This window comes from Cyprinus carpio, chromosome A13, assembly GCF_018340385.1.
Source record: "Cyprinus carpio isolate SPL01 chromosome A13, ASM1834038v1, whole genome shotgun sequence".
Taxonomy (NCBI): domain Eukaryota; kingdom Metazoa; phylum Chordata; class Actinopteri; order Cypriniformes; family Cyprinidae; genus Cyprinus; species Cyprinus carpio.
This window is the reverse complement of record NC_056584.1, coordinates 28,294,488-28,317,867: the sequence shown is the minus strand read 5'-3', so window position 1 is coordinate 28,317,867 and position 23,380 is coordinate 28,294,488. Positions and strand designations below refer to the sequence as shown.

The 23,380-nt window shown below is 33.5% G+C and overlaps 1 protein-coding gene across 1 annotated transcript in view; it reads left to right on the top strand.

Annotated features, from left to right (window-relative positions):
- LOC109094342 (inositol polyphosphate-5-phosphatase A-like) overlaps positions 1-23,380 on the top strand; it is a 124,306-nt gene that overhangs the window by 26,808 nt on the left and 74,118 nt on the right. Inside the window, exon 5 of the mRNA XM_042769622.1 lies at positions 19,523-19,702. Coding sequence (XP_042625556.1) covers positions 19,523-19,702 — 180 coding nt within the window. The remainder of the gene's footprint in view (positions 1-19,522; positions 19,703-23,380) is intronic.

Here is a 23,380-nt window from a genome sequence, read left to right as displayed (position 1 = left end):
ATGGATCGCCGGTGTTCTGGGGCAACAATCTGCTGGCCGGAGTGAGATCTCAATAGCAATTAGCATATAACGCTTAGAATGCAGGCTCCACCTCTGCTAATCAATAACTACCAAAGGTTGCATTTGTTGTTCTTATTTATCCTTTATTGACTCGCATTTAATAATTCATTAAGCCCAATCATTTGGGCCTCCTTACAGTGCTTGATGAAGAGCCCACGAGTGCATGCGGCAAATCCCAGCGCAGAGAGAGAGAGAGGTGTATATAGGGGGAGAGAGAGAGAGAGAGAGAGGGAGAGAGGGAGAGAGAGAGAGACAGAGACAGGGAGAGAGAGGGACGAGAGAGAGAGAGAGAGATGAGAAGAGAGAGAGAGAGAGACAGAGACAAGAGGACAGAGAAGAGACAGAGAGAGAGAGAGAGAGACAGAATAGAGAGAGAGATGAGAGAGAGGAGTACAGAGAGAGAGACAGAGAGATGGAGAGAGAGAGACAGAGAGAGAGATGGAGAGAGAGAGAGAGAGATGGAGAGAGAGAGAGAGAGAGCATGCTGTCTTCTGTCAGGATTTTGGTGATGCATGCGAGAGGCTCTTTAACATTTCAGTCGTGTCCTTTAACGTTTAGCAGCCAAATGCGTCTCTCAGACTGAACTAGTCGTATTTCTCACATAGACTCGTGTCAGACAGCTGGAGAGAAGAGCATGTGATCTGATCTTATAATGTCAGGCTTAGATCTGAACCGAGATTTGGTGTGGGATTTGAGCTGCTGAAGTTGAGAACAAACAGGATGCAGTTCAATGTAAGGAAGCAGAAGGACAACAAATCGAAATTTGAAAAAAAATCTGTAATTAGATATTCGGATGGATCGATATTCAGATACATATTCAGATATATATTCAGATAGTAGATATTCGGATAGAAGTCCAGATAGATATTTTGATAGATAGATATTTCAGCTGTGACGAAGTGAAGCTCAGAAATGTGAAAAGGTTTCATGTGGATCTGATTGATTTGCACTGATTGATCGTTTGATTGTTAATGTTTTTTTTTGTATGATAGATTGATTTTGGTTTTTCTTTCTTTCGTTCCGCTGTAATCAGGTTTGGGTGTGTAAATCAGATCAGCGTGATGCTGGAGACTTTCTTTCCGCTTCTGCTGTAATCACGACACGAGGTGAAATCATGACATCTGAATCAAACATTAACCGCTTACTTACTGCTCGATTGTGTTTTCCTTCACACTGACGCGGTATTGATCACACGTGGAATTAAAGCGGATGGACCTCCTCCTAATGAACTGACGGGATGCGCGGGCATGAATCCGGGCGGCTGGAGAACAGGGGGAGTAATGGGGTGTGAGGGTTACTCATTCTCCGCCATGCACCAGATCTCCCGTGATTCATGCTCCGGGCCGTGTTTGCCTGCTGCGTCCCACACGCCTGACCTTTCCGCAGTTAAAGTGTATATCTATGGGGGCGTCTGTGGGGACGCGGCGGCGCTCCGGCGGCTCTTCAGGGACCCATCAGAGACTAATCCAAACACACTGCTGCGTCCGCCGCGGCCGGGTGAGAGCAGCGAGACGGATATGTCACGTACGTGCGGTTAATGCCACGGAGAAATCGTTATCTTCACTCCCAGCCGTTTCTCACACGCTGCTGTTTTTCATAATGGTATTGCTTCAGTGGACGGAGACCACAGGGATGTCCTGAAGATGAGGGCAGGTGTGTGTGTGTGTGTGTGTGTGTGTGTTTCATCATCAGATCACCTGCGTCTGACGCTCTGAGGTGTTCTGCTGGATTGTGGGGTGTGTTTAATATCAGTAATGGTGTTGGCAGGCGCTGTGTGTCCGGAGCTTCTCACTCGTCTGCTGTTATCTGATTGGTTTATTCTTTCACTCCTGTACTGTTTAGTTAAGCAGCGGCACATTTACATGAACCTGTAAACCCACAACCACCACTTCACAGAATTAACAGAGACACCACCAAGCCCTCGCTTCTTTCTTTTCTTTTTTTTCTTTTCCTTTTTCTTTTCTTTTCTTTCCTTTCTTTTTTCTTTTCTTTTTTTCTTTTTCTTTTCTTTTCTTTTCTTTTCTTTATTACTTATTTATTTATTTGTTATTTATTTTTAGTTATTATTTTTTAATATATTTTGTATTTATTTAACCTGTATTTTAATGTTTTCTTTCTTTCTATTTTTAAATATTTTTAATTGATCTATCTTGTATTTTTTTTTTCTTTTTTTTCTTTTTTTCATGTATTTTTATTTGAATTATTTGTAATTTTTTTATCTATTTTTAAAATTAAGTATTTTTAAATTAATTAATTTCTTTCCTTCCTTATTTATTTTTATATTTAATTTTAATTTATATTGTTTTACATGTATTTATTTGGTTTTTATCTATAAGGTATTTTTCATCATTTTTTATTTTTATATTTATTTTTAATTTATCTATCTTGTACTTTTTAATTTAATTTATTCACATTTTACCCTTTTTATTCCTTCTTTTTCTTTTCCCCTCTTCTTTTTTTTTCTTTTTTTTTTTTGTTTATATGAGTTTCACTTATTTTTCAGGTAATTTTTTATTTTTTATGTATTTATTTTTAAATAATTTGTATTTTGTTTTTTATTTATTTATCTTGTTTTTTTCTTTCTGTCTTTCTTTCAGTTTTATTTTTGTTTTTCTATATCTGATGATTTTTTATTTAGTTCTTTATTTCTTTTCTATTGTCTGTCTTTTTTCTCTTCTTATCTTGTCCTATTCAGTTTTTTCCTAAAGTTTCTAATACATTTATATTTAATTTAAACTATTCTAAATAATTGTAATGTAATATTTCTATATTAAATTTTTATAGAGATATAGATTTCAGTGTTTCTGTAGGTCAGCAGTGCTTAATGTCTGTGCTGTCGGTCTGAAACAGAATTCATTCTAAATTGTTCTGTTTCTGTTTGCACGTTATAAATGTGTGTGATCTGCAGTCTTAAAAACAGATTAGTGTGGTATGATTTTGTGATTGGCTCATCGTGTCACTGGAGTGATCTGGCTCTCGTGTTGAAGATGCACAGGCTCTTAAGTGAAGCTCATGAAGATGAAGACTGTCTTTGTTTCTCGCGTCCGCCGAGGGTTTGGCCTCCATTGATTTTCTTCAGGAAAATGAATCCAGTGTCTTCAAGGTCAGAGTTCAGAGGAGGATGAAGGTGATTACAGATATTTCATAGACCTGTGCACATTTTCAGGAGTTTTATTTGCGTTTTATAAGTATTTTTAACGACTATGTTTCGACATTAGACAAACTTTGATGACACCTAACTTTCTTTCTTTTTGAGTTTTTAGTTTATTTATTTTTTAATAATTAGTATTTATTTGTAGCTATTTTTAATTTTTTTATTCATTTATAATTATTAACAAAGTTTATAATTTTTTACTTATTTATCTAGTATTTTTTTCTTTAATTTTGTGTTTTATGTAGTTTTATGATATATTCATTTGACTCATTTTAATTGTGGTTAAATTAATTTATTTTTATTATTTATATTTTTTTTATATTTATATATATTTTTTTTTTTTTTTTATTTTGTTTTTTTTTTTCGTTTTATTTAAATAAATATATTATTTATTAATTTGAATCATTTTTATTTATTCATTTTCTATCATTAATATTTTTTAAATGCATTATTTGTTTAAATTCTTGTTTGTTTGTTACTTTGCGTCTTTCTTTCCTTTTGAGTTTTATTGATATATTTTAAATATTATTATTATTATTATTCTTTTGTAAACTACTTATTTATTTATTTTTTTAATTTTTTTTTTCGAGATTTCTTTGTTTCTTTCCATCCTTTCTAGTTTTATCTCTTTTTTTATTTACTTATCTTGTATTTTAATGTCTTTCTGTTTTGCGTTTTTGAATCATTTTTATTTATTATTTGTATTTTTTTTTTCTATTATATTTTTAAAGGCAATATTTGTTTATCTTGTATTTTTTAAATTCTTGTTTGTTTTGTTACTTTTGCGTCTTTCTTTCCTTTTTTGAGTTTTATTGATATATTTTTAATATTATTATTATTCTTTTGTAACTACTTATTTATTTTAATTATTTTTTAAATCATTATTTTTTTTACATTTCTTTGTTTCTTTCTTTCCATCCTTTCGAGTTTTGTTTACCTTTTGTTGTGTGCATTAAACAAACTTTGATGACATTTAACAAGCTTCAAAGGTTTTATGGGCCTCAAGTTGAATAGTTTCAGATACAGAATTAAGAGAAAGAGAGGCATATGTATGGGATCTTGAGTCTGTGAAATGCTGGAGGTCTCTGAGTTCAGCTGTGATGTTCATGTGGAGGTTTTGGAGTCCTGATATTAATCATGTGATGGACGGTAAAGGAACTAACAGGACGTTGTTTATCTGCTCTGAATGCGTTTCATCGCAGCACCTGGTCCAGAAACCTTCAGAAAGACTCGCTCATGAAGCCATAAAGCAAACATAACCATATTTCAGCGTTTAATTCTGTCCAAGTGGACTTTAATCACAGAGAAAGGAAACTCCAGTCCACATCCTGGGTTTTCTGAATGCTTCGCTTGTGTTCGGAGCCCATCGGCCAAATAGAAACTCATTAAAGTGCTCTGTAATTAGATTGGATGTTATGCTCCTTTAGTTAGATTCAGCTTCTTAATGTTAAGTGTCTAATTGCATTCCTGTGCGTGTGTGCAGACTGAGAGCAGATGAAGGCCCTCTCGTCATTCCCACATGCTGTGTTTTGTGTGAGATGGACAGAGATGAGGGTCATTCACTGGAAAATCTCAAGACACTTATTTGTCGAATGAACTGGTCAGTGGACACACAGATTAGACTCGTGGGTCTGAGGTCAACTGGTCGAGATCTGTTTGTCTTTGTGTTTAGGGACCCAATTTACAGATGCAACTTGTTTATTTATTTCGAAATTAAATTTTTTTTTTTCCACATTGTGTTTTTCGTCTTCATTTTCTGGATTATTTGTTTATTTATTATCTTTTTGTTTCATAAAATTTAATTTAATGTATTTTTAAATATAATAACGTGAAAATATAACAATTGATTTGCAATAAAACATTTTTATTTACTTATTTATTTTTTCAAATAAAGTGCCACACTACAGAACTTCACTGTATGAATTAAAACTTTGATGTAAAAATCTCAGGTATGATATTCATTAAAAACAAATCTAATATTTGAGAAAATACAAATAAAAGACATGCAAGATAAATAAAAAATACATTTAAAAATATAATTAATAAAAAAAATAATAATTAAAAATACAAATGAATAGAAATGATTAAAAATGAATAAATGAAATATTTTGTACCGTTGGCTTCACTAATTAAAACTTAATTCAGATTCAGGAATTTAATTGTAGTTTAAAAAGCATTTATGTATGTATGTATTTATGATTATGCAAAGGAGATGGGATATGATAAAACAAGAAAAAAAACTTGTAAATAAATAAATAAATAAATAGAAAAAAGGGGAGAAAACCTTTGTAAATAATAAAAAAAAAATTAGAGATAAAGAAAGAAAAAAGAATTAAAAGTGCAGATAGGTTTAAAAATCATTTTTAAGTTCAGTTCTGAATAGTGCACAGCTCTTCTCGCAGTATTGAACAGGAAGTTGTGTTGAAGTTGCAGGAAGTTCGGTTGTTTTTCTGTGTTTCTGGATTCTGCCCGCTGTAATCCCATGATCCTTTGCTCTCTCTCTCTCTCTGTTTGAAAACACAACCTTCCCTCTCAACGGTGCTCTTGATCTTCTTTCATCGGACGTCCAGATAAACTACAGGAGCGTTTGTGTTGTGAAAGGCCCGTTGCATGTCATTATTATTATTATTACACAAATCAGGCCGTGACATCATTTGTGCGATGTGAGAAGATTGGGAGCGTCTTTGTCTGATGCAGTGAGGTGTAACTAAGCCTGCATGCAGCGGATCTGACCGACTTTACATAACACATCATCGGCAGCCACTGGCTTTCACAGAAAGACAAAGAGCCGGCGAGCGGCTAAAGCTTCACGGCTCTGTGCTCTCACAACACTCGCAGCTTTCCCGCTCCGCTTTCCTCCCCAGCCATCTGCAGCAACTCGCCTCTCTTTGACAGGGGCTCTTTTGGTTTGGTTCTGTTTTTGTTGAGTTTTGTTTTTGTGGTGTTATGGGGAACGGGGCATGTTGTCACGTTCTGCGGGTCTTAAAAAGTCCTGATTCACCCTTCCACAAAATCTCAAATCTCATGAAGTCATGGCATTAAATGTTGTCTGCACTGCAAAAAATACATATCTTCCTCACTATTTTTGTCTTGTTGTTTATGAGTATATTTATTTATTTAAATCTGAATTAATGTGATTTCTTATTTATATACTGTTATTTCCTTATTTATTGGATTTATTTATTTATTTTCTTAATTGTCTGTTAATCTACTTCAATTTAATTGAAGTAAATTAATTAATTTAATCCAAAAGTTATTTAATATTTTACTTCATTTACATCTTTAATTGTTTATTTGCCTATTTATTTACTTTATTTATTTATCTTCACTTATTTGATTACTTATTTATATAGTATTGCTTTCTTAATAGCCTATTGCATTATTTATTTATTGGATTATTTTTTACTTATTTTCTTTATTGTCTGTTTATTTACTTTAATTTATTTTACATAGTATATATTTATTATTTATTTTTGTTCATAAAGGTTAAAATTTTCCCAAACTTTGAAATCTTTTCCCAAAATAAATAAATAAAATAAAATAAAATAAAACATAAATCCAAAAGTTAGTTATTTACTTATTTATTTACCTATTTATTTATTTAGTTACCTATTTATTTATTTAGTTTACCTATTTATTTATTTATTTATTTAGCTATTTATTTTATTTTATTTATTTATTTACCTATTTTATTTACCTATTTATTTATTTATTTACCTATTTATTTATTTATTTATTTATTTATTTACCTAGTTTATTTATTTATTTACCTATTTATTTATTTATTTACCCATTTATTTTTTAAAATCTTTATTTTATTTACTTTTAATTTATTTACTTATTGGCTTTATTTACTCAATTTCTTTCTTTATTTACTCATTTACTCATTGTTTATTTATTTGCTTGTTTTATTTTTTCATAGTAGAGATCTATCACTCTTTTTTATCATGAGGCCTAAGTGCAAACTTGAAAATCTTTTAAAGCTTATTTCTAAAAGGTATCGAATCATTTATTTACTTTTACATCTTTACTTATGTAGATATTTACCTACCTACCTATTTTTTTTTAGTCTTTACCCAATTACTTATGTACTGTTATTTCCATTATTTACTTATTTTCTTAATTGTCTGTTCATTTACGTGATTTTTTTTCACATTGTACATATAATTTTCTTTGTCTGTAAAATCTTTAAAATGTTTTAAAACTTTCTTCTAAATCTCTCAAGCAGAGCTTTAAGTAAACACTTTGCTTTTCTAGTTACAGTAATAGTTATAATCTAATGAAATAGTCCATTTAATTTGTTAAAATTTAATTTCCACTTTCCATTCTTTCTACGTTCTTTCATTCAAATCTGAATTGCGATTTGCATCCTGTCTCTAAACTCAATTCACATTCAGGAAATAAGGAATTACGCAGTCATTCTCAATTCGGTTCTTAATGCTGCGCGACGTGAAGATGACGTGATGTGTGCGTCTTTATAAGCAGATCAGAAGTAGAAGTTGGTTAGAGTTGGTGTCCTTGTGTCTCTTTTGTGAGACTCGGCGCAGTCACATCCAATCACGTCTGCCGCCGCGGCCGAACGCTCATAATCCAATCAGATGCATAAAGAACGATCACAGGAACCGGCCAGATATTAAAGAGCACGATAATCTAGATTGATGAACGGTTCAACGTCAACATTAACAATATTTTCATGCGTGGGGAATAAAGAGAAATCGATCGTTCTGTGGAGCGACCCGCTCTGAAAGAGTCTCTATCTAATGAGGATACCTTTCTGAAACAGAGAAATATTCTTTTTAATTATTGGACATCTATAGTGGAATATGATTTACATTAATGAGCGTATTAAGTGTATTAAGCCGTTTTATCATTGGCATCTGAAACTATTAAATGATGGCTTTGGTAGTGGTTTAATTAGTAATGGAGGCCTTTGATATTTTTTGTGTGCAAATCTAATAACGCGGACAATGTTTATCAGGTACGTGGCTCTTCAGAAGATGATCTGATTAGCCGAGCACTACATGCTCACTTCAGGAAACCTTGCGTTTAGAGAGGAAACACTGGAAACCTGTGCTGCTTCTCTTCAGTCATGCATCTTTATGAAAATAGAGTCGTAGAGAAAGTTGCATGTACAAATAAAGCACTTCTGGGATGCTTTAAAACATTGGCTTTTCCAGCAAATACATCGGCGTGCACTTTACTAATCAAATCTGTTTAGCTCATGCCACGCAATATGAGCAGAAGCAGAAGGTACTGTGTTTAAGAAAAGCAATGATTTTTATGCGCTCTGACGGATCGTGGTATATTAACAAAACAGAATATGAATGAGACGTTTAATGTCTCGAGTCTTTGAGACGTCAGACGAGGAATTAGTCCAATAAAGTTGCAGAGAGACCTCTGAAGCTTCTCTTAACCTGATCATGTGAGATACGGCTGAGCTTGAATTTATGATCTGCATTATTTCGGCCGGACGGAGCTCATGATGGGAAAGATGGCCTCTTCAAACATCACAAGCTGCGCGTCCAGGACCCGATGAAATGTGTTCGATTTTTTTTCAAATTACCCCCCCCCCCGTCACCCCAAATTCATGATCAAAAAAGCATTTGAAATGTCAAATTCAATATGCAATTTTAAGTTTTAAACAAAAATAAACTTTTTAGGGCCTTATGAATTATTATTTTTCTGGATTGATTTTTTCCCCCCTTATAATTTTTCTCAACTGTCTAAATAGTTAAATCTTAGTAATCAAAAAGGAATGTGTAATTAATTGAAATCGTGAAACTTACACTTTATCAACAATTTATTAAAAGTTGAACAAAAAAGACATTTTTAGGGCTCTATGAAAAATAAATTTTTTTTCCAAATTCCATTTTTGGGTGGTTCTCTGTTTTAACCGTTAATTAAAATGTATTTTGGTAATCAAAAACATGTATGACTAATTGCAGTCTATTAGAGCCCTATGAAGTTTTAGGAATAGTAATTTTAGAATAATTAATTGAAATTATGAAACATACAATTCAACAACAGTTTATTCAAGTAAAAGATAAATTACATTTTTAGGTCCCTATGAAAATTTTATTGTTTCTCATATTTTTTATTTTTTTTGCCAAGTACTGTGTTTTCTGTTTATTTTTTTTTTCTGTCAATCAAGTCATGAAACTTGAACAGTCGCATTGAATCTTTTAATCAAATAAAAATTAAACAGATCCTTGTTTTTTATTTAGCAAACAAAGTGTTGCACAACAGGTTTACTGTTAAAATTAAAGCATAGAAGGAAATTGTGATTATTCCTTAAAATAATGAGGTTTTGTTATTGTTATTTTTTTAGGGGTGTAAATCTGATGGTTCGTCACAATACGATATGATATCGATTCTCATACCCAGCGATACGATATTTTCCGATACCTCAAAAAATTATACGATTACGATTCGATTCGATACAGAAGTATATTTTCCATCGATATATATCGATATTTTGATATTTTATATCTATTTTACACAACCATCTTCATTATTATTAACTCACAAATGCAACCAAAATATATAACAAGAACATTTATCGGAAAATTTTACATTCTGTACCTCAGTTGGGACATTCACAACAACAACAAAAAAAAAAAATAAAGAAAATAAACAATTGGAAAAACAATTCTGGCTGCTACTATGGGCTCAGTGCTAAAAATCTTTTCTACAGATAACCATATTACAAGCAATAGCAGAAAATAACTACAATACAATAAAGACACAAGTTCAATAAACAGTGCTTTTCAGGTTTATCAGCTCTCAGTTTTTCAGGTACGCTACAGAAATGTAAGGCTAATCAAATATAAAATAACTGCACAGTCTTCACTCAATAAATTAAATGTAGATTAATCATTTCTGATGTTATAACGGTTATTTAGTCAGGAGCAGTGAGCACTTGTATTTTTCTTTAACAGCATTAGATTTATTATTAGTTTGCTTTCACTTTAAGAACGAAGCACGGATTTAATATACTGATACACACGCCTTTTCTTTCTCAACTGTTTACGTTAAGACATTTGCCTAACGACTGTGTTTACTAGGATATTCGTCAAAATGAGCATTTTGATTTAATTTTGTCAGTATTTATTCATCCATGCACAAAAAAGCGGAAGAGAGCTCGATTTAGTATTCACGCGGTCTAGACGCGGCTGTCTGTGGGCGTGCGCGCGCTTCAGAAGTGTGCGCTGAAAACTTCTCACACAGCGCTCGACTGTTCCACTAACAATCCCGAGCGTCTTTTATGCTTCACCTTGTGCCTTCGGGCAGTCCTTACATCGAGTCCTGATACGCGAGTTTGAGCGAGAATGCACGCGTTGGCGGTAATGCATAGACGGACATTATGTGAAAATGTGGACAGTGCCAAATAAGGTGCCTTTATTTATATTACAGATATCGATATATAACGTGTGGCATCGATGCATTGTATCGTCAGACATCGTATCGATGTATCGATCCATATCGATGAATCGTTACACCCCTATTATTTTTATTATTCTGAGAAGCACATTCTACAGTACAGTTGTAATATACCTCTGTCATAATTTCTTCAAGTTAAACCGAACTTTTATTTTGACCTTTAAGTTACTGTGGATTTATAAAATGAAGATTTTTCTTTTTGCACGTTAATATTCAGCAACACTAGTTCAGATCGCACTTTGATGAGGTGTTCAGCCCTACCTATGATTAATTCAAGCTCCGTGACATTGTTCCGTAAGCTCCATGTTTCTGACTGGATCGTGTGTTTTCCGGATGGGACTCACAGCTCTGTGTGTGTGTTGAATGTCATTGGCGTGATGGTTTTATTGTGTTATACGCGGTGAGCGAGCGGGTTAGAGGCTCCACCGCTCAATGATGATCTTGGCAGGAGTTTGGCAAACGGAAGCATCCATTTCACCGCTAATTACAGGTACGTCGGGCCCCGGGGACGGACAGGGTTCAAGCGGCCCTTGTAGAGGCTGCCAGCTCTCATCCAGCGCGCTTTATAAAATGCTCTTTAATCCGCCGCACAATATCATTAACTTTGTAAGTGGATGAACACAATGGACAAGCAATTTAATTAACTTCCACTGCTGGATGTCGGGAGGGAGGCTAAATGAAATTAATGCATGATATTTCCCCAGCGAGGCGGCCAAACCTTGGGAGCGCACCGGATTGTTTGGCAGGTCCGGATCGGCCAATTACACTTTGTTTAGATCTATCCGTAAACGTTTTCTGCAAAAATGGGAAATGCAATCAGCGGCTTGGAGATCAATCACTGAAGCACACCGCCCACGTTTAGGAAGATTTTAAAATAATGAGAGAAGCAGCCAGAGACGCTCAAAACAAAGCGACACGAACCCGCCGCCACCGTTTTCATATTAATGAGCTTTAATGTGCGCTAACGTTTGAACGTTTATTTAAACAGAGCCGGGACAGGAAGTCTTTGAACTGTAGGAAAGAAGCTGTTTTTAGGCATTTTAGTGCTAAAGTGAGATTATCGAGAGTGTACATGGTTTTTAAATTAGTTTTGGTCATTTATTTATTTACTTTTTTATTTGCTTAATTATTGACTTGTTTTTTTTATCACATAATCATTGTTATTTCTTAATTATTTATTTACTCAATTGCTTATTTATGTATTCATTTATTTAGCTTTATGTCTTTTAACACTGAGAAAATACCTTTTATTCCACATTTTAGGACAAAATCTACTTTTTTAAAATATACATTTATTTAACTCTTTCCCTGCCAAATGGATTTTTTCTGCATTTTCACTGTTATTCACTCGGGGGCGCTATTACGCACCTCCTCAATGAGTCCTGAATATCCCGATCAAAAACACAGGCGAGGAAGACACAGAAACGAGCGATCTCATATATAAGCAGATGCATATGAAAAATAATGCGATCATAAACGATAAACAGCATGTAAATGAAAACTGCCTAACCGGGTGGAGAAAGAGTTAAAAAATGTGTTAATTTATTTTTTTGATTTTTTTTTTTGTTTTTTTATTTATTTTTTTTTTTTTTTCATTTAGTTATTTTTTAAATACTTATTTACTCAGTGGTCTATTTATTAATTTATTTAGCTAGCTTTTTATGGCTTTGAAAGCAGAGAAAATACTTGTTATTCAAGTATAAGTTTATTAAAAACATTTATGCATTTATTTATTTGATCTTTTATTCATTGACGTAGTTGCTTAATTATTTATTTACTTGTTTGGCTTTGTGAGGTTATTGTTATTTTTTATTATTATAGGCTATAAGCACAGCAGAATTAATTATTTAAAATAAGTGTTCTTTAAGTGTCCGATAGTTTACAGACAATAGTTGAGGATTTTTCTATTTTTCCTCAGCATTATTGCTGTTTGATTATTACTGCCGCGACTCTAGCGCGTGCCATAGGCGGGAAAAATACACAAGCTCAGAATCGATTCTGAATCGTTGAAGAGAGAACCGCGATGCATCAGAGAATCGTTTTTTTTATTTTTTATTCCACCCCTACAGTACAGTAGGTAGTTTTGTGGATTTTACTGTATGGGTGTGTGTGTGTGTGTGTGTGTGTGTGCTGTAGCATCTCTCTCTCTCTCTCTCTCTCTCTCTCTCTCTCTCTCTGTCATTGATCTAGTGTTGGTGGTATCGGTCTCCTCTGTCTATTCCTCATGTGTGTCTGACTGGATACACAGACAAAGCGTCTCATTTAAAGCGCTCCGTCACTGGCTCTTATTTGCACACTGTGTGTCTGCGGGGCCGATCCATCAGGGGCCCGAGGAGCCGCTGACGCATGTGTGTTCATCACTCTCTGAGTTTAACATGCGGCTTCTGTTCACTTCATGAGCGTGAATCTGAACTCAAAGTTTGGGATCAGTAAGAATTTTCATGTTTTTAAAGAAGTCTCTTCTGCTCACCAAGCCTGCATTTATTTGATCAAAAATACAGAAAAATCTGTAAAATTGTGAAATATTATTACAGTTTAAATCAGCTGTTTTCTGTGTGAATCTCTGTTAAAGTGTAATTTATTTCTGTGATGTGCAGCTGTATTTTCAGCATCATTACTCCAGTCTTCAGTGTCACATGATCTTGATGTTTTATTTGTGTATGTCTGTTAAAGTGTAATTTATTTCTGTGTATTTATTTATTTATTTAGAGCCAGTGATACTTTTTTCAAGTTTCTTTAATGAATAAAAAGTGAAAAAAATAACAGCATTTACTTAAAATTGAATTTTTTTGTAACCATATACACTACCGTTAGAAAGTTTGGGGTCAGCAGATTTTTTTCTTTCTTTTTCAAAAAAATAAATAAATAATACTTTTATTCAGCAAGTATGTCTAAAATTAATTAAAAAATGACAGTAAAGACTTATATTGTTACAAAAGGTTTCTATTTTGAATAAATGTTGTTCTTTTTAACTTTTTATTCATCAGAGAATTCCGGAAAAAGGTATCAAAGGTTCCAAAAATTTTAAGCAGCAAAATAACTAATATTTTGGAGGGTTACATTCTGTTTTCGGCATCAATTCAAATTTAATTCAAATTCAGAAATTGTAATTTTAAAGGCATTCTTACTTAAGTTATGTATAGTAAATTATTATTATTATTATTTTTACTTGATGTCCTGTCAGTGTTGAGAATAAACAGTCTGTTTGATAGAGTTTGAGATTTTCTGAAGAATATCTCCTAGATTGTGAAACTGGTGCATCTGGATGTAAAGCGCACACACACACACACACACACACACACACACACACACACACACACTCTCTCACACACACACACACACACACACACTCGAGATCCACCTTCACACATGATGAGCACCTGAGCGCTCATACACACACACACACACACGCCGGTCACACTCTCACAGGAATCAAGGTCTGACCGCTGTGGAAAAATGACCACTTTTATGTTTGCTTTATGGCTCATTTTTCAAAGCCACCGCAGAAAATCCATGAAAGGTCAGTGGATTCGTGCCGCGGAGCTCAGCCCGTGTCTCGTCTGAGGGCCTTCAGCAGCGCTTCACTCTAGCGATGATGTTATTTCAGTGCAAATGCTGAAGATGATTCATGGTTTTCTGTGTGCTTCTAGTCATCTCAGTGCAGATCTCACAGCAAAACTAGGGTTACTGACTCCAGCCTGCAGTAAATATTCACGTGGGATGTTACATTTTTAATAACTGTTAGTTCTATTACAGTTTTTGATTATTTTGACTTAATTTTTTTGTTTTCACTTTATTTTTAGTTATTTTGTTTTAGTGATTTTTTTTTTTATTACAAATTAAAAAAAGATTATTTTGACTTAATTTTTTTGTTTTCACTTTATTTCTCATCATTTTATTTTTATTATTTAGTATTTTATTAGATGTAGTTATTTTGTACTTTTTTTTACGCGGCTTTTTTACCGGCTAAAGGTTGTTGATTATTGGCTAAAGACTAGATATTCATGCGGGATATAACTTGCTGTTTTATATTTTTAATTACTATTAGTTCTATTATAATTTTTGTTAATATTTTGAAATGGATTCTCTTTTTATATCTTCTGTTTTCACTTTAAATTAGACTTTTTTTATGTGTTTTCGCAACTTTTTATTACAAATGTAAAGATTATATATTTGTAATTTATTTAAAAAATATGCATGTAGTTTTAATAATTTTTTCATTTATTACATGTAGTTATTTTTGTGCGTAAATTCAAACTATGCAAAAATGACGTGCTGAAATAAAATAATTTTTGTTAATATTTAGAATTTTATTATTTATATTTTCTGTTTTCACTATAATTTCAGTGTAAGTTTTAGTAATTATTTGTGTATTTTTTGTAAACATTTAAGAAAAAAAGTACATTATATTTTTTATTTTGTATAAAAAAAAGAAAAAAAAAAGTTATTTATATATATATACATTAATGGTTTTAATTGTAGTTTTAGTTGTAAATAACCCTGCACAGAGGAGGTGCTTGTTTACTGGATTATTGTCCCTGGTTCTGTCCGGTCCGGTCCGAACCCGGGTCAGAGACCTCCGCTGTCAGAGCGGTCAATAAAATCTGCCTTTATGGCTGGGTTATTGTCTTTCTGTCTGCAATTACGGCGATTACTCATTTCCTCGTCCGGCCCGCGCCGCGCACTTAACAGAGTGCATTTTACTAATGGAAAATTAAGTAGCGCCCGTGACAGTCCGCTTTATAAATATGTAAAATACACTTTTAATTATTTGGAGTGAATCTGGCAGGTAATCAATAACGCCGGACGTGACAAACATACGCTTGACACTGGCCATTGTAAAGCGCCGCTTATAAGATAAGAGTTTCCTGTCAGCGCCGGCCGGATCAAATTAATATTTGGAAGTCTGTCACTGCGAGGGACAAATGGATTAATTGCGGGGCCGCTAATATAATAGCTTCTTCATGAAGAGCTCAGGCTTGAACTCTGACGTTAAATATTCATTAGAGCTTGTGTGTGGAATTATTATTATTATTATTATTATTTATTATTATTATTATATTATTATTATTATTATTATTATATCATATCTGTGATTTATGATGCCCGTGTTTATGGTTTTATTCTAAGGATGTACAGCAAACATGGATCATAACTTTCATACAGATCAGAGCATTAATGATATAAATCATTCAGTCATATTTTCATGTAGTTTATATTTTAATGTACATGAATACGCTTTGGTTGGTAAAATTGTTAATGGATCATGGATGTTATTCAAAAGCAATAAAAACAATGAAAAAATACTCTGTTACTGTTAATTGGATTGACATGAAGTAACAATAAAGTTGTATTTTTATTAGATAACTAAAGCAAACAGAAATGAACAGAAGCCTTTCCTGGAAACTGACCTTCATCGCGCCGCGTCCCTCTTCCTCTTCCTCTCCTCGACGGGTCGCGCGGGGAATGTTCTCATCAATTAAATGTGAACGCTGGGGTTCGTCGTGCTGTTTGTGCTTTCGACAAATCAGCAAATGTTTAATCTCAAGATGAGCCGCGCGGCGCTCATAAATAATGCAGAAGGGTTTCTGTGCCCACAGTCCTTCAGTGCCAGTCCACCACCACCACCATCATCATCATCATCATCATCATCATCTTCATCTTCATCCTGTTCATTCACTGACGCACAGAAGAACTTTATTCAGGGCCAGTTTTTGCCCTCTGGAACTGGTTTTCACTATTATGAGTACACCATAAAGACAGATTTATGTCAGATGCGTTTATTTAAATCAAATGCAGAATATCTGTCAATAATGCATAAGATATAAAACAAAGAATTCATTTCCACCTATTTGAACTACACTCTCAAGTGCAGCTGCCGCCTTAAAAATGCTGCTTTGGCTGCACAAGTCCTTTCAACTTGAGTTGAATCTTCTATAACTTAAAAAAATGAAGTTAAAATTGGTTAAATTAATTTGAAGAGTTAAAGAAATCTGGGAAAAAAACTATACTGTCATAACTTATTAATCATAAGTTTTTGCAGAATTGGCTAGTCCCTTATAAACAGATTATATTTGCTGTTCAGTTATTTGTAGTTGTGGTGAGTGTTTGTGGAAACTGTCATACACTACGATTCAAATATTTGGGAAATTAAGCATTAAAAATAAAAATAAAATCAAGGATTTATTGAATTGATCAAAAGTGACAGTAAAGACATTTCTAATGTTACAGAAGATTTCTGTTTCAAATAAATAAATAAAATAAATATTCATCTGTGAATCCTGAGAAATAAAATGTATCATAGTTTCCACAAAAATATTAATGTTTCCAACATTGATAATAATCAGAAATGTTTCTCGAGCAGCAAATCATCATATTAGAATGATTTCTGAAGATCATGTGACACTGAAGACTGGAGTAATGATGCTGAAAATACAGCTGCGCATCACAGAAAATAAATTACAGTTTAACAGAGATTCACACAGAAAACAGCTGTTTTAAATTGTAATAATATTTCACAATTTTTACTGTATTTTTGATCAAATAAATGCAGCTTTGAGGAGCAGAAGAGACTTCTTTAAGAAACAAAGAATTTCTCTTGCCGCTCCTAATGAAGTCACCAGCCAGCTGGCACATAACTCTGTTTCGTTTACTCGCCGAGCCAGTTTTTACCATCGCTCGGATCTTGGCGAGTGTTGATTTTGGACTCAGACCTTCCATATTTGTGAAGATCGGTGAAGCAGAGAGAACCTGAGAGCGTCAGATGGCCATTCAGTCCGTCTCCAACCAGTTCTATTGTGCTCTTTTCTTGCTTCCTAACTGTATTCTCTGAGCGTTTGTGTTCGCTGATGCTGGGACGTCCGTCTCCCATGACTCCTGAGCGTCTCTCTGTGTCTTTAGACACTATTGAGAGCTTTAGCCCACAGTTTTGGGCCACTGCATTGAGCCCTGAGCGGACAGGAAGCAGGTTTTGCTCTTTTTAGTTCAACTTGAGGACTGGAGGTGCAAAAGCCCCTCAGAAAAAAGAGTTTGTTGACTGTGTGAAGCGTATAATACCCAGCGCCTTACGCCCGCGGGCTCCGTTTGTTTGGGCCGTCGACAGACACAGAAACCGTCTGATTGTTCAGTAAAAATTAAGAATATAATCCTATTGAAGTAAATCTTTGGTCATGCTAAACTCTGACTGTGCTGCTTTGAGCGGCTCAGATCGAGCGCTTTGACAGAATCGGCTCTGGCTATAATTTACATGTTATATTTGAGCGCTGTGAACTCCTTACATAAGAAAAGAGGCCTGTCCTTCATATTCATAAGAGCAAGTTTGTGCTCTTTTGTGGTGTTGGGTTTTACATAAACGCATGAACTTATGAAACACGACTGACATCACTTGATTCTATGAACCGTATCTGCTGGGAAATCTCACTACAATGATGCATTATTGACCCGACAGTAATAAAAGTGCTCATTTCAGCTGGTTTTAGATGTGTTTGCTACTTTAAGTAGTGGTTGGCTGAAATGGGTTTCTTGTTATCAATATCTTGGTGACCGATAAAAAGCCGATATATATGATATCAAAAATATTTAATTAAAAAAAAAGTACTAAAAACACATGCATGACATTTGCTGAAATTCAATCAGAACAGATTCAATATGATGTATTTAGATGTATTTGGTACTTTACTAAGTATTGGTCAACAGATATTAATTTTATGATGACCGATATCTTGGTGTCTGATGGTTGATGTAAAGCCGATATAAATGATATCACAATATTTAATTAAAAAATGTTTAATTATTTATTTAATTATATGTCCGTAGATGTATTTTTGAAACTTTACAAAGTAGTTGTTAACCGATATGGATTTTTTTTTTTTTTATGTCCGATATCTAATGGCCGAGACCGATATTTATATCACATCACAATATTTAATTAAAAAATTGTAAAAATGTATGCATAACAATTGCTGAAATTCAATCAGAACAGATTCAATATGATGTATTTAGACGTATTTGGTACTTTACTAAGTATTGGTCAACAGATATTAATTTTTTGATGACCGATATCTTGGTGTCTGAGAGCCGATGTAAAGCCGATATATATGATATCACAATATTTAATTTAAAAATGTGTTATTATTTATTTAATTATGTCCGTAGATGTATTTTTGAAACTTTACAAAGTAGTGGTTAACCGATATGGATTTTAATTATTTATTTTTGATGAGCGATATCTAATGGCCGATGAGCGATATTTATGCTATCACAATATTTAATAAAAAAAATAAAAAAATGTATGCATAACAATTGCTGAAATTCAATCAGAACAGATTCAATATGATGTATTTAGACGTATTTGGTACTTTACTAAGTATTGGTCAACCGATATGGATTTTATGATGACCGATATCTTGGTGTCCGAGAGCCGATGTAAAGCCGATATATATGATATCACAATATTTAATTTAAAAATGTTTAATTATTTATTTAATTTTTATGTCCGTAGATGTATGTTTGAAAACTTTACTAAGTAGTGGTTAACCGATATGGATTTTTTTTTTTTTTTTTTGATGACCGATATCTAATGGGCGATGACCGATATTTATATCACATCACAATATTTTATTTAAAAAGAGTAAAAACACATGCATGACAATTGCTGAAATTAAATCTATTTTTCAAAATAAAAGTCTGATATATCAGCCAGACCGATAATAAAAATGGCAAATATCAGCCGATATATCGGACGACCACCATTTTCACAAAACAGGTGAAGAAATCCCACAGATGCACATCTACAGCTCAGAAAAAGACAGAAACATGAAGAAAACGCGCGTTTCTATGCTGAGTAACTTCTCTCTCTTTGTCTTTCAGGCTCTGGGGTGTTGCTACTTCATCCACGAATCCTTGAAAAACATCCAGCAGTTTGATTTCAAAGGTACGTGTGTCCCTTTAATACGGCGTGTCATCAATCCCATCAGATCCAGCGCGGTCAAGGTTGTTTCAGAAGCTATAAAACATGCTAAGATGGAGAAACCGATAGGAAACAGTAATGCTTATTAATATTAGGATTTAATTCATGAGATTTCAGCCCTGTGGTAATAGTGCACTCAAGCTATTGGACAGTTAGCGTGACCTCATCAGCGGTGGGGGTCAGAGGTCACGTGTCCCGACGGTCACACTAATTAAAGCCACTCCCATTACAGCGGTGTGAGCATTAGCCCCCGCCGGACCCTTCAGCCCCGCTCAAACCCGGAGCTCTTAAAGACCACCATATCTCTCTCATGATGGCCGTAATCACGCTCTCCATCAAAACCTGAGCAAATCTCACGCCAGATCAGAACCACAAGATATTCAAAGAAAAAGAACATTTTAGGAGCGTTAAAGTGATGTCCATTATTGTTTTACAGCAAAGATTTAAAAGCGTTAAAATATTTAAACACGTCATGTTAGTAACTGATTCATTTATGCTGATTTATTTATGAGCTATGAATTAATTTATGCTGAATAAATGTAAAAAAATAAGGATATATAGTAAAAAATACTATTTTGGTTAATTGCACAAAAACTCAAAAATAAATTCAAGTAAAGCCAATCCGGATGCATTATAGCCACAAGATTTTATGTAAAAAAAAAAATTACATAAAATTATTCAAAAAAAATTATTTAAATAGCAATAAATATGTTATATTTTTTTCTGTACCTTAATAGTATTATTTTTGTTAATAATTTGAATGCATATTTAAGCACTTTTTCTTTTAAAGAAAATTGTTTCTTTAATATTTTTTTTTTTATTAATTTGTATGCATTTAAGCACTTTTTTCTTTTTTCCTTTTGGTTTTATATTTGTGTTAACACTATGGCTTGCTGATATAAATTAAATTATTATGCTAAAAATCTCTAGATTTTTGTAACGGGAATCATCCTTCAGAATAATAAGAATTACACAAAATCTCAAAAGTAAATTCAGGGAAGCATCCGTATGTATATACTGTATAAGTATGTGTTTACACTAACGAGATTTTATATAGTTTAACAAAAATAAAAGCAAAAGTAGTCTTCCCACATCTCTCTTTCTCTCCCGTAACAGGACACAAAAAAGAGAAACGATGTTCTTGTATTCTCTGTTGAGCTTTGAAGGCTGTAATTTTTATTCATTTAAAATATTGCAATATTCCAGTGTGCCTCAGAACATAAAATCAGAGATATTAAGAAGAAAGGCCCTTGCGTAGTCTGGTTTGTGTGTGTGTGAGCAGTAGGTGGCGCAGTTGCCCTGAGTGCATGTTAATCAGTGTTTTTTTATTGGTTTTGGTTTTCGTTGACGAGGAGTTAAGGAGTTGTGGTTGGTGGTTGGGGTGTGTTTGTGTTCTCTTCCAAGCGCAGCCATGCTGGAGAAAGAGAAATTTCCTCAAGACTATTTCCCCGAGGTGCGTCATTCTGTGCTGTTGTCCCCTGCTTCATCACATTTCTCACAAATGAAGATCTTTATTGAAATTGCAGGCTCATGCTATTGAGAGGAAAACATCTCCCAGAACACTTGACTGATAGGAGGTTTTAAATCATTACAGTCCTGAGTATGGCACCCACTGCTTTAACTTGGTTTAAATTTAAAAATCAGTAATTCATTTGAAAAAATAAATAAAAACAAGAGAAATATAATATAAAAACAATTTAAAAAATTACTTATTTAAAATAAAAATAAAAGCAAATAAATGAAAATCAAAAAAAACTTATTTACATTTAAATAATCTATTTAAATAATCTATTAATATATGATTTAATTGAAATAATAACATAATCTACAATATAATAATTTAAAAATAACTTTAAAAAAAATTAAAATAAATAACAATATTAACACTGAAAAAACTTGTAATTGCGACACCTGAATGAAATCATTTCAATATATTATATTTCCTCAATAATAATTGGTTTTATTTAGCACACAGTTCTTCTGCAATCACAAACTCACATGAGTGAATTATTATAGTGACTCTCCCATGTTTTCTCTCAGAAAACAAGCAGCTTTGTCATAATTATTGCAGAAACTTTAAAATAATTTTTTTGTAATATCTCACGCAAATTAATGCAACATTGGAGTAATCAGTAGTTATGCACAGAAATTCTGCACACATTTTCTGTTTTTCTTTTTCATCTTGAACAGAACTTCATTAAACACCATCCAATAATCACAATAAGCTCATTGCTTTGGTGCTTTTTGATATTAAAAGTATTCAATTTCAGCGTTAAATGTTTTATACATCCCATCTGAGTGATGATTATTAAACAAACTGTAATTTGGGTTGTTTTGGTGAAATAAATAATTTTGGTGCATCACTAGTAATGTTTGTTTATGGATGAGTTTATGTATATATATATCTATATATATAATATAATAATGTTATTTATAGCAATTAAGCACAGCATTATTTTTATTTTCTTTTTCACTTTGGTTTTCCTAAATGTGTTTATACTGCTCAATGAACTCTGTAATTGTGCCAGCATGTTTTGGTTGTGTGTGGAGCATGTTCAGGAGTGATGTGCTGCTTGTCTGTGTCCTGTAGAGCTGATATAGTAATAAAGAGCATGTCATCTGGATCGTGCTCTCATCATTCTCCCACACTCCTGTAAATATATGCACAAACAGCGAGCGAGCTGGGCCTTTCACGCGCCGCTTCCGGTTTCCAGTGCCCCACGCTGATTGAGGAAACAATGACGATATAGAAGAGAGGAAACGGGGCAGAGAAAAGTTTGCGATGCATGAAAACATTTTACGCGCCTCCATGAATCTGCTCTGATGCTCCGGAGAGCAGCGCTCTCACATTAATGTTGGGCCGGTTAAAGCAGCAGTATTTGTGTAGTCTATCAAGGGCCTTTCTCAGTAGTGAGAAATTGCTTGTTATCGTAGATCCCACAGATACGGCTACCCACTCCCTCTTATGAAAGATGAATTAATTTCACTAATGCTTTAATGTCTTCGTGAGGCTGGCGATAACCTCGGCTTCATGCCGTGATTTATGCCGTCTTTTAGTAGATGAAACCGCCCGGATTCGCCATCCATCTGCCTCCCTACAGGAATCCTATTAACGGCGGCTGCTCTGTTTGGACGCCTTGCGCTGCTGCTCGCAGGGTTTGAGGGATCTGTTATCACTCGTCTGCGGTGACAGTCTGTGTGATGTTTGGAGAAATCACATCAGATACAGTCACGAGTGTTTGTACTGTGCACGAGCAGCCAGGCTTTCTGAAAAACTCTGAATTCACCCTTCCTCAAACAAAGCAGAGAGTCTTGACATTAAATAGTGTGTCCTTAAATTAATTTACATTTACTTGAGATGCAAAATAAAAAAGATTAAAAAAAATAAAAACAAAATAAAAAAATCTACAGCCGGTGGATTGGTCACTGCAATAAAATGAAAATAACACAATTATGATAATGAAAATATAAAACTAAAAATGTTAAAAAATTATTTTATAGGTATATGAAGTAAAATAAATGCATAACATGTTGCAAAAAAAACAATAAACAAAAAACTTATTATGATTATATTATTTTCCTGTGCAAATGTCTAAATGTCCTTAAATGGAGATACACTTAACTGAGGAAAAAAGAAAAGAAAAAGAAAAAAAGAACACATCTGCAGCTGCTGGATGAGTCCCTTTGTAATTAATATATGATTAAAATAATATGTGCAATTGTAAATGCAAATGCTAAGAATCTGAAATAATTTTATA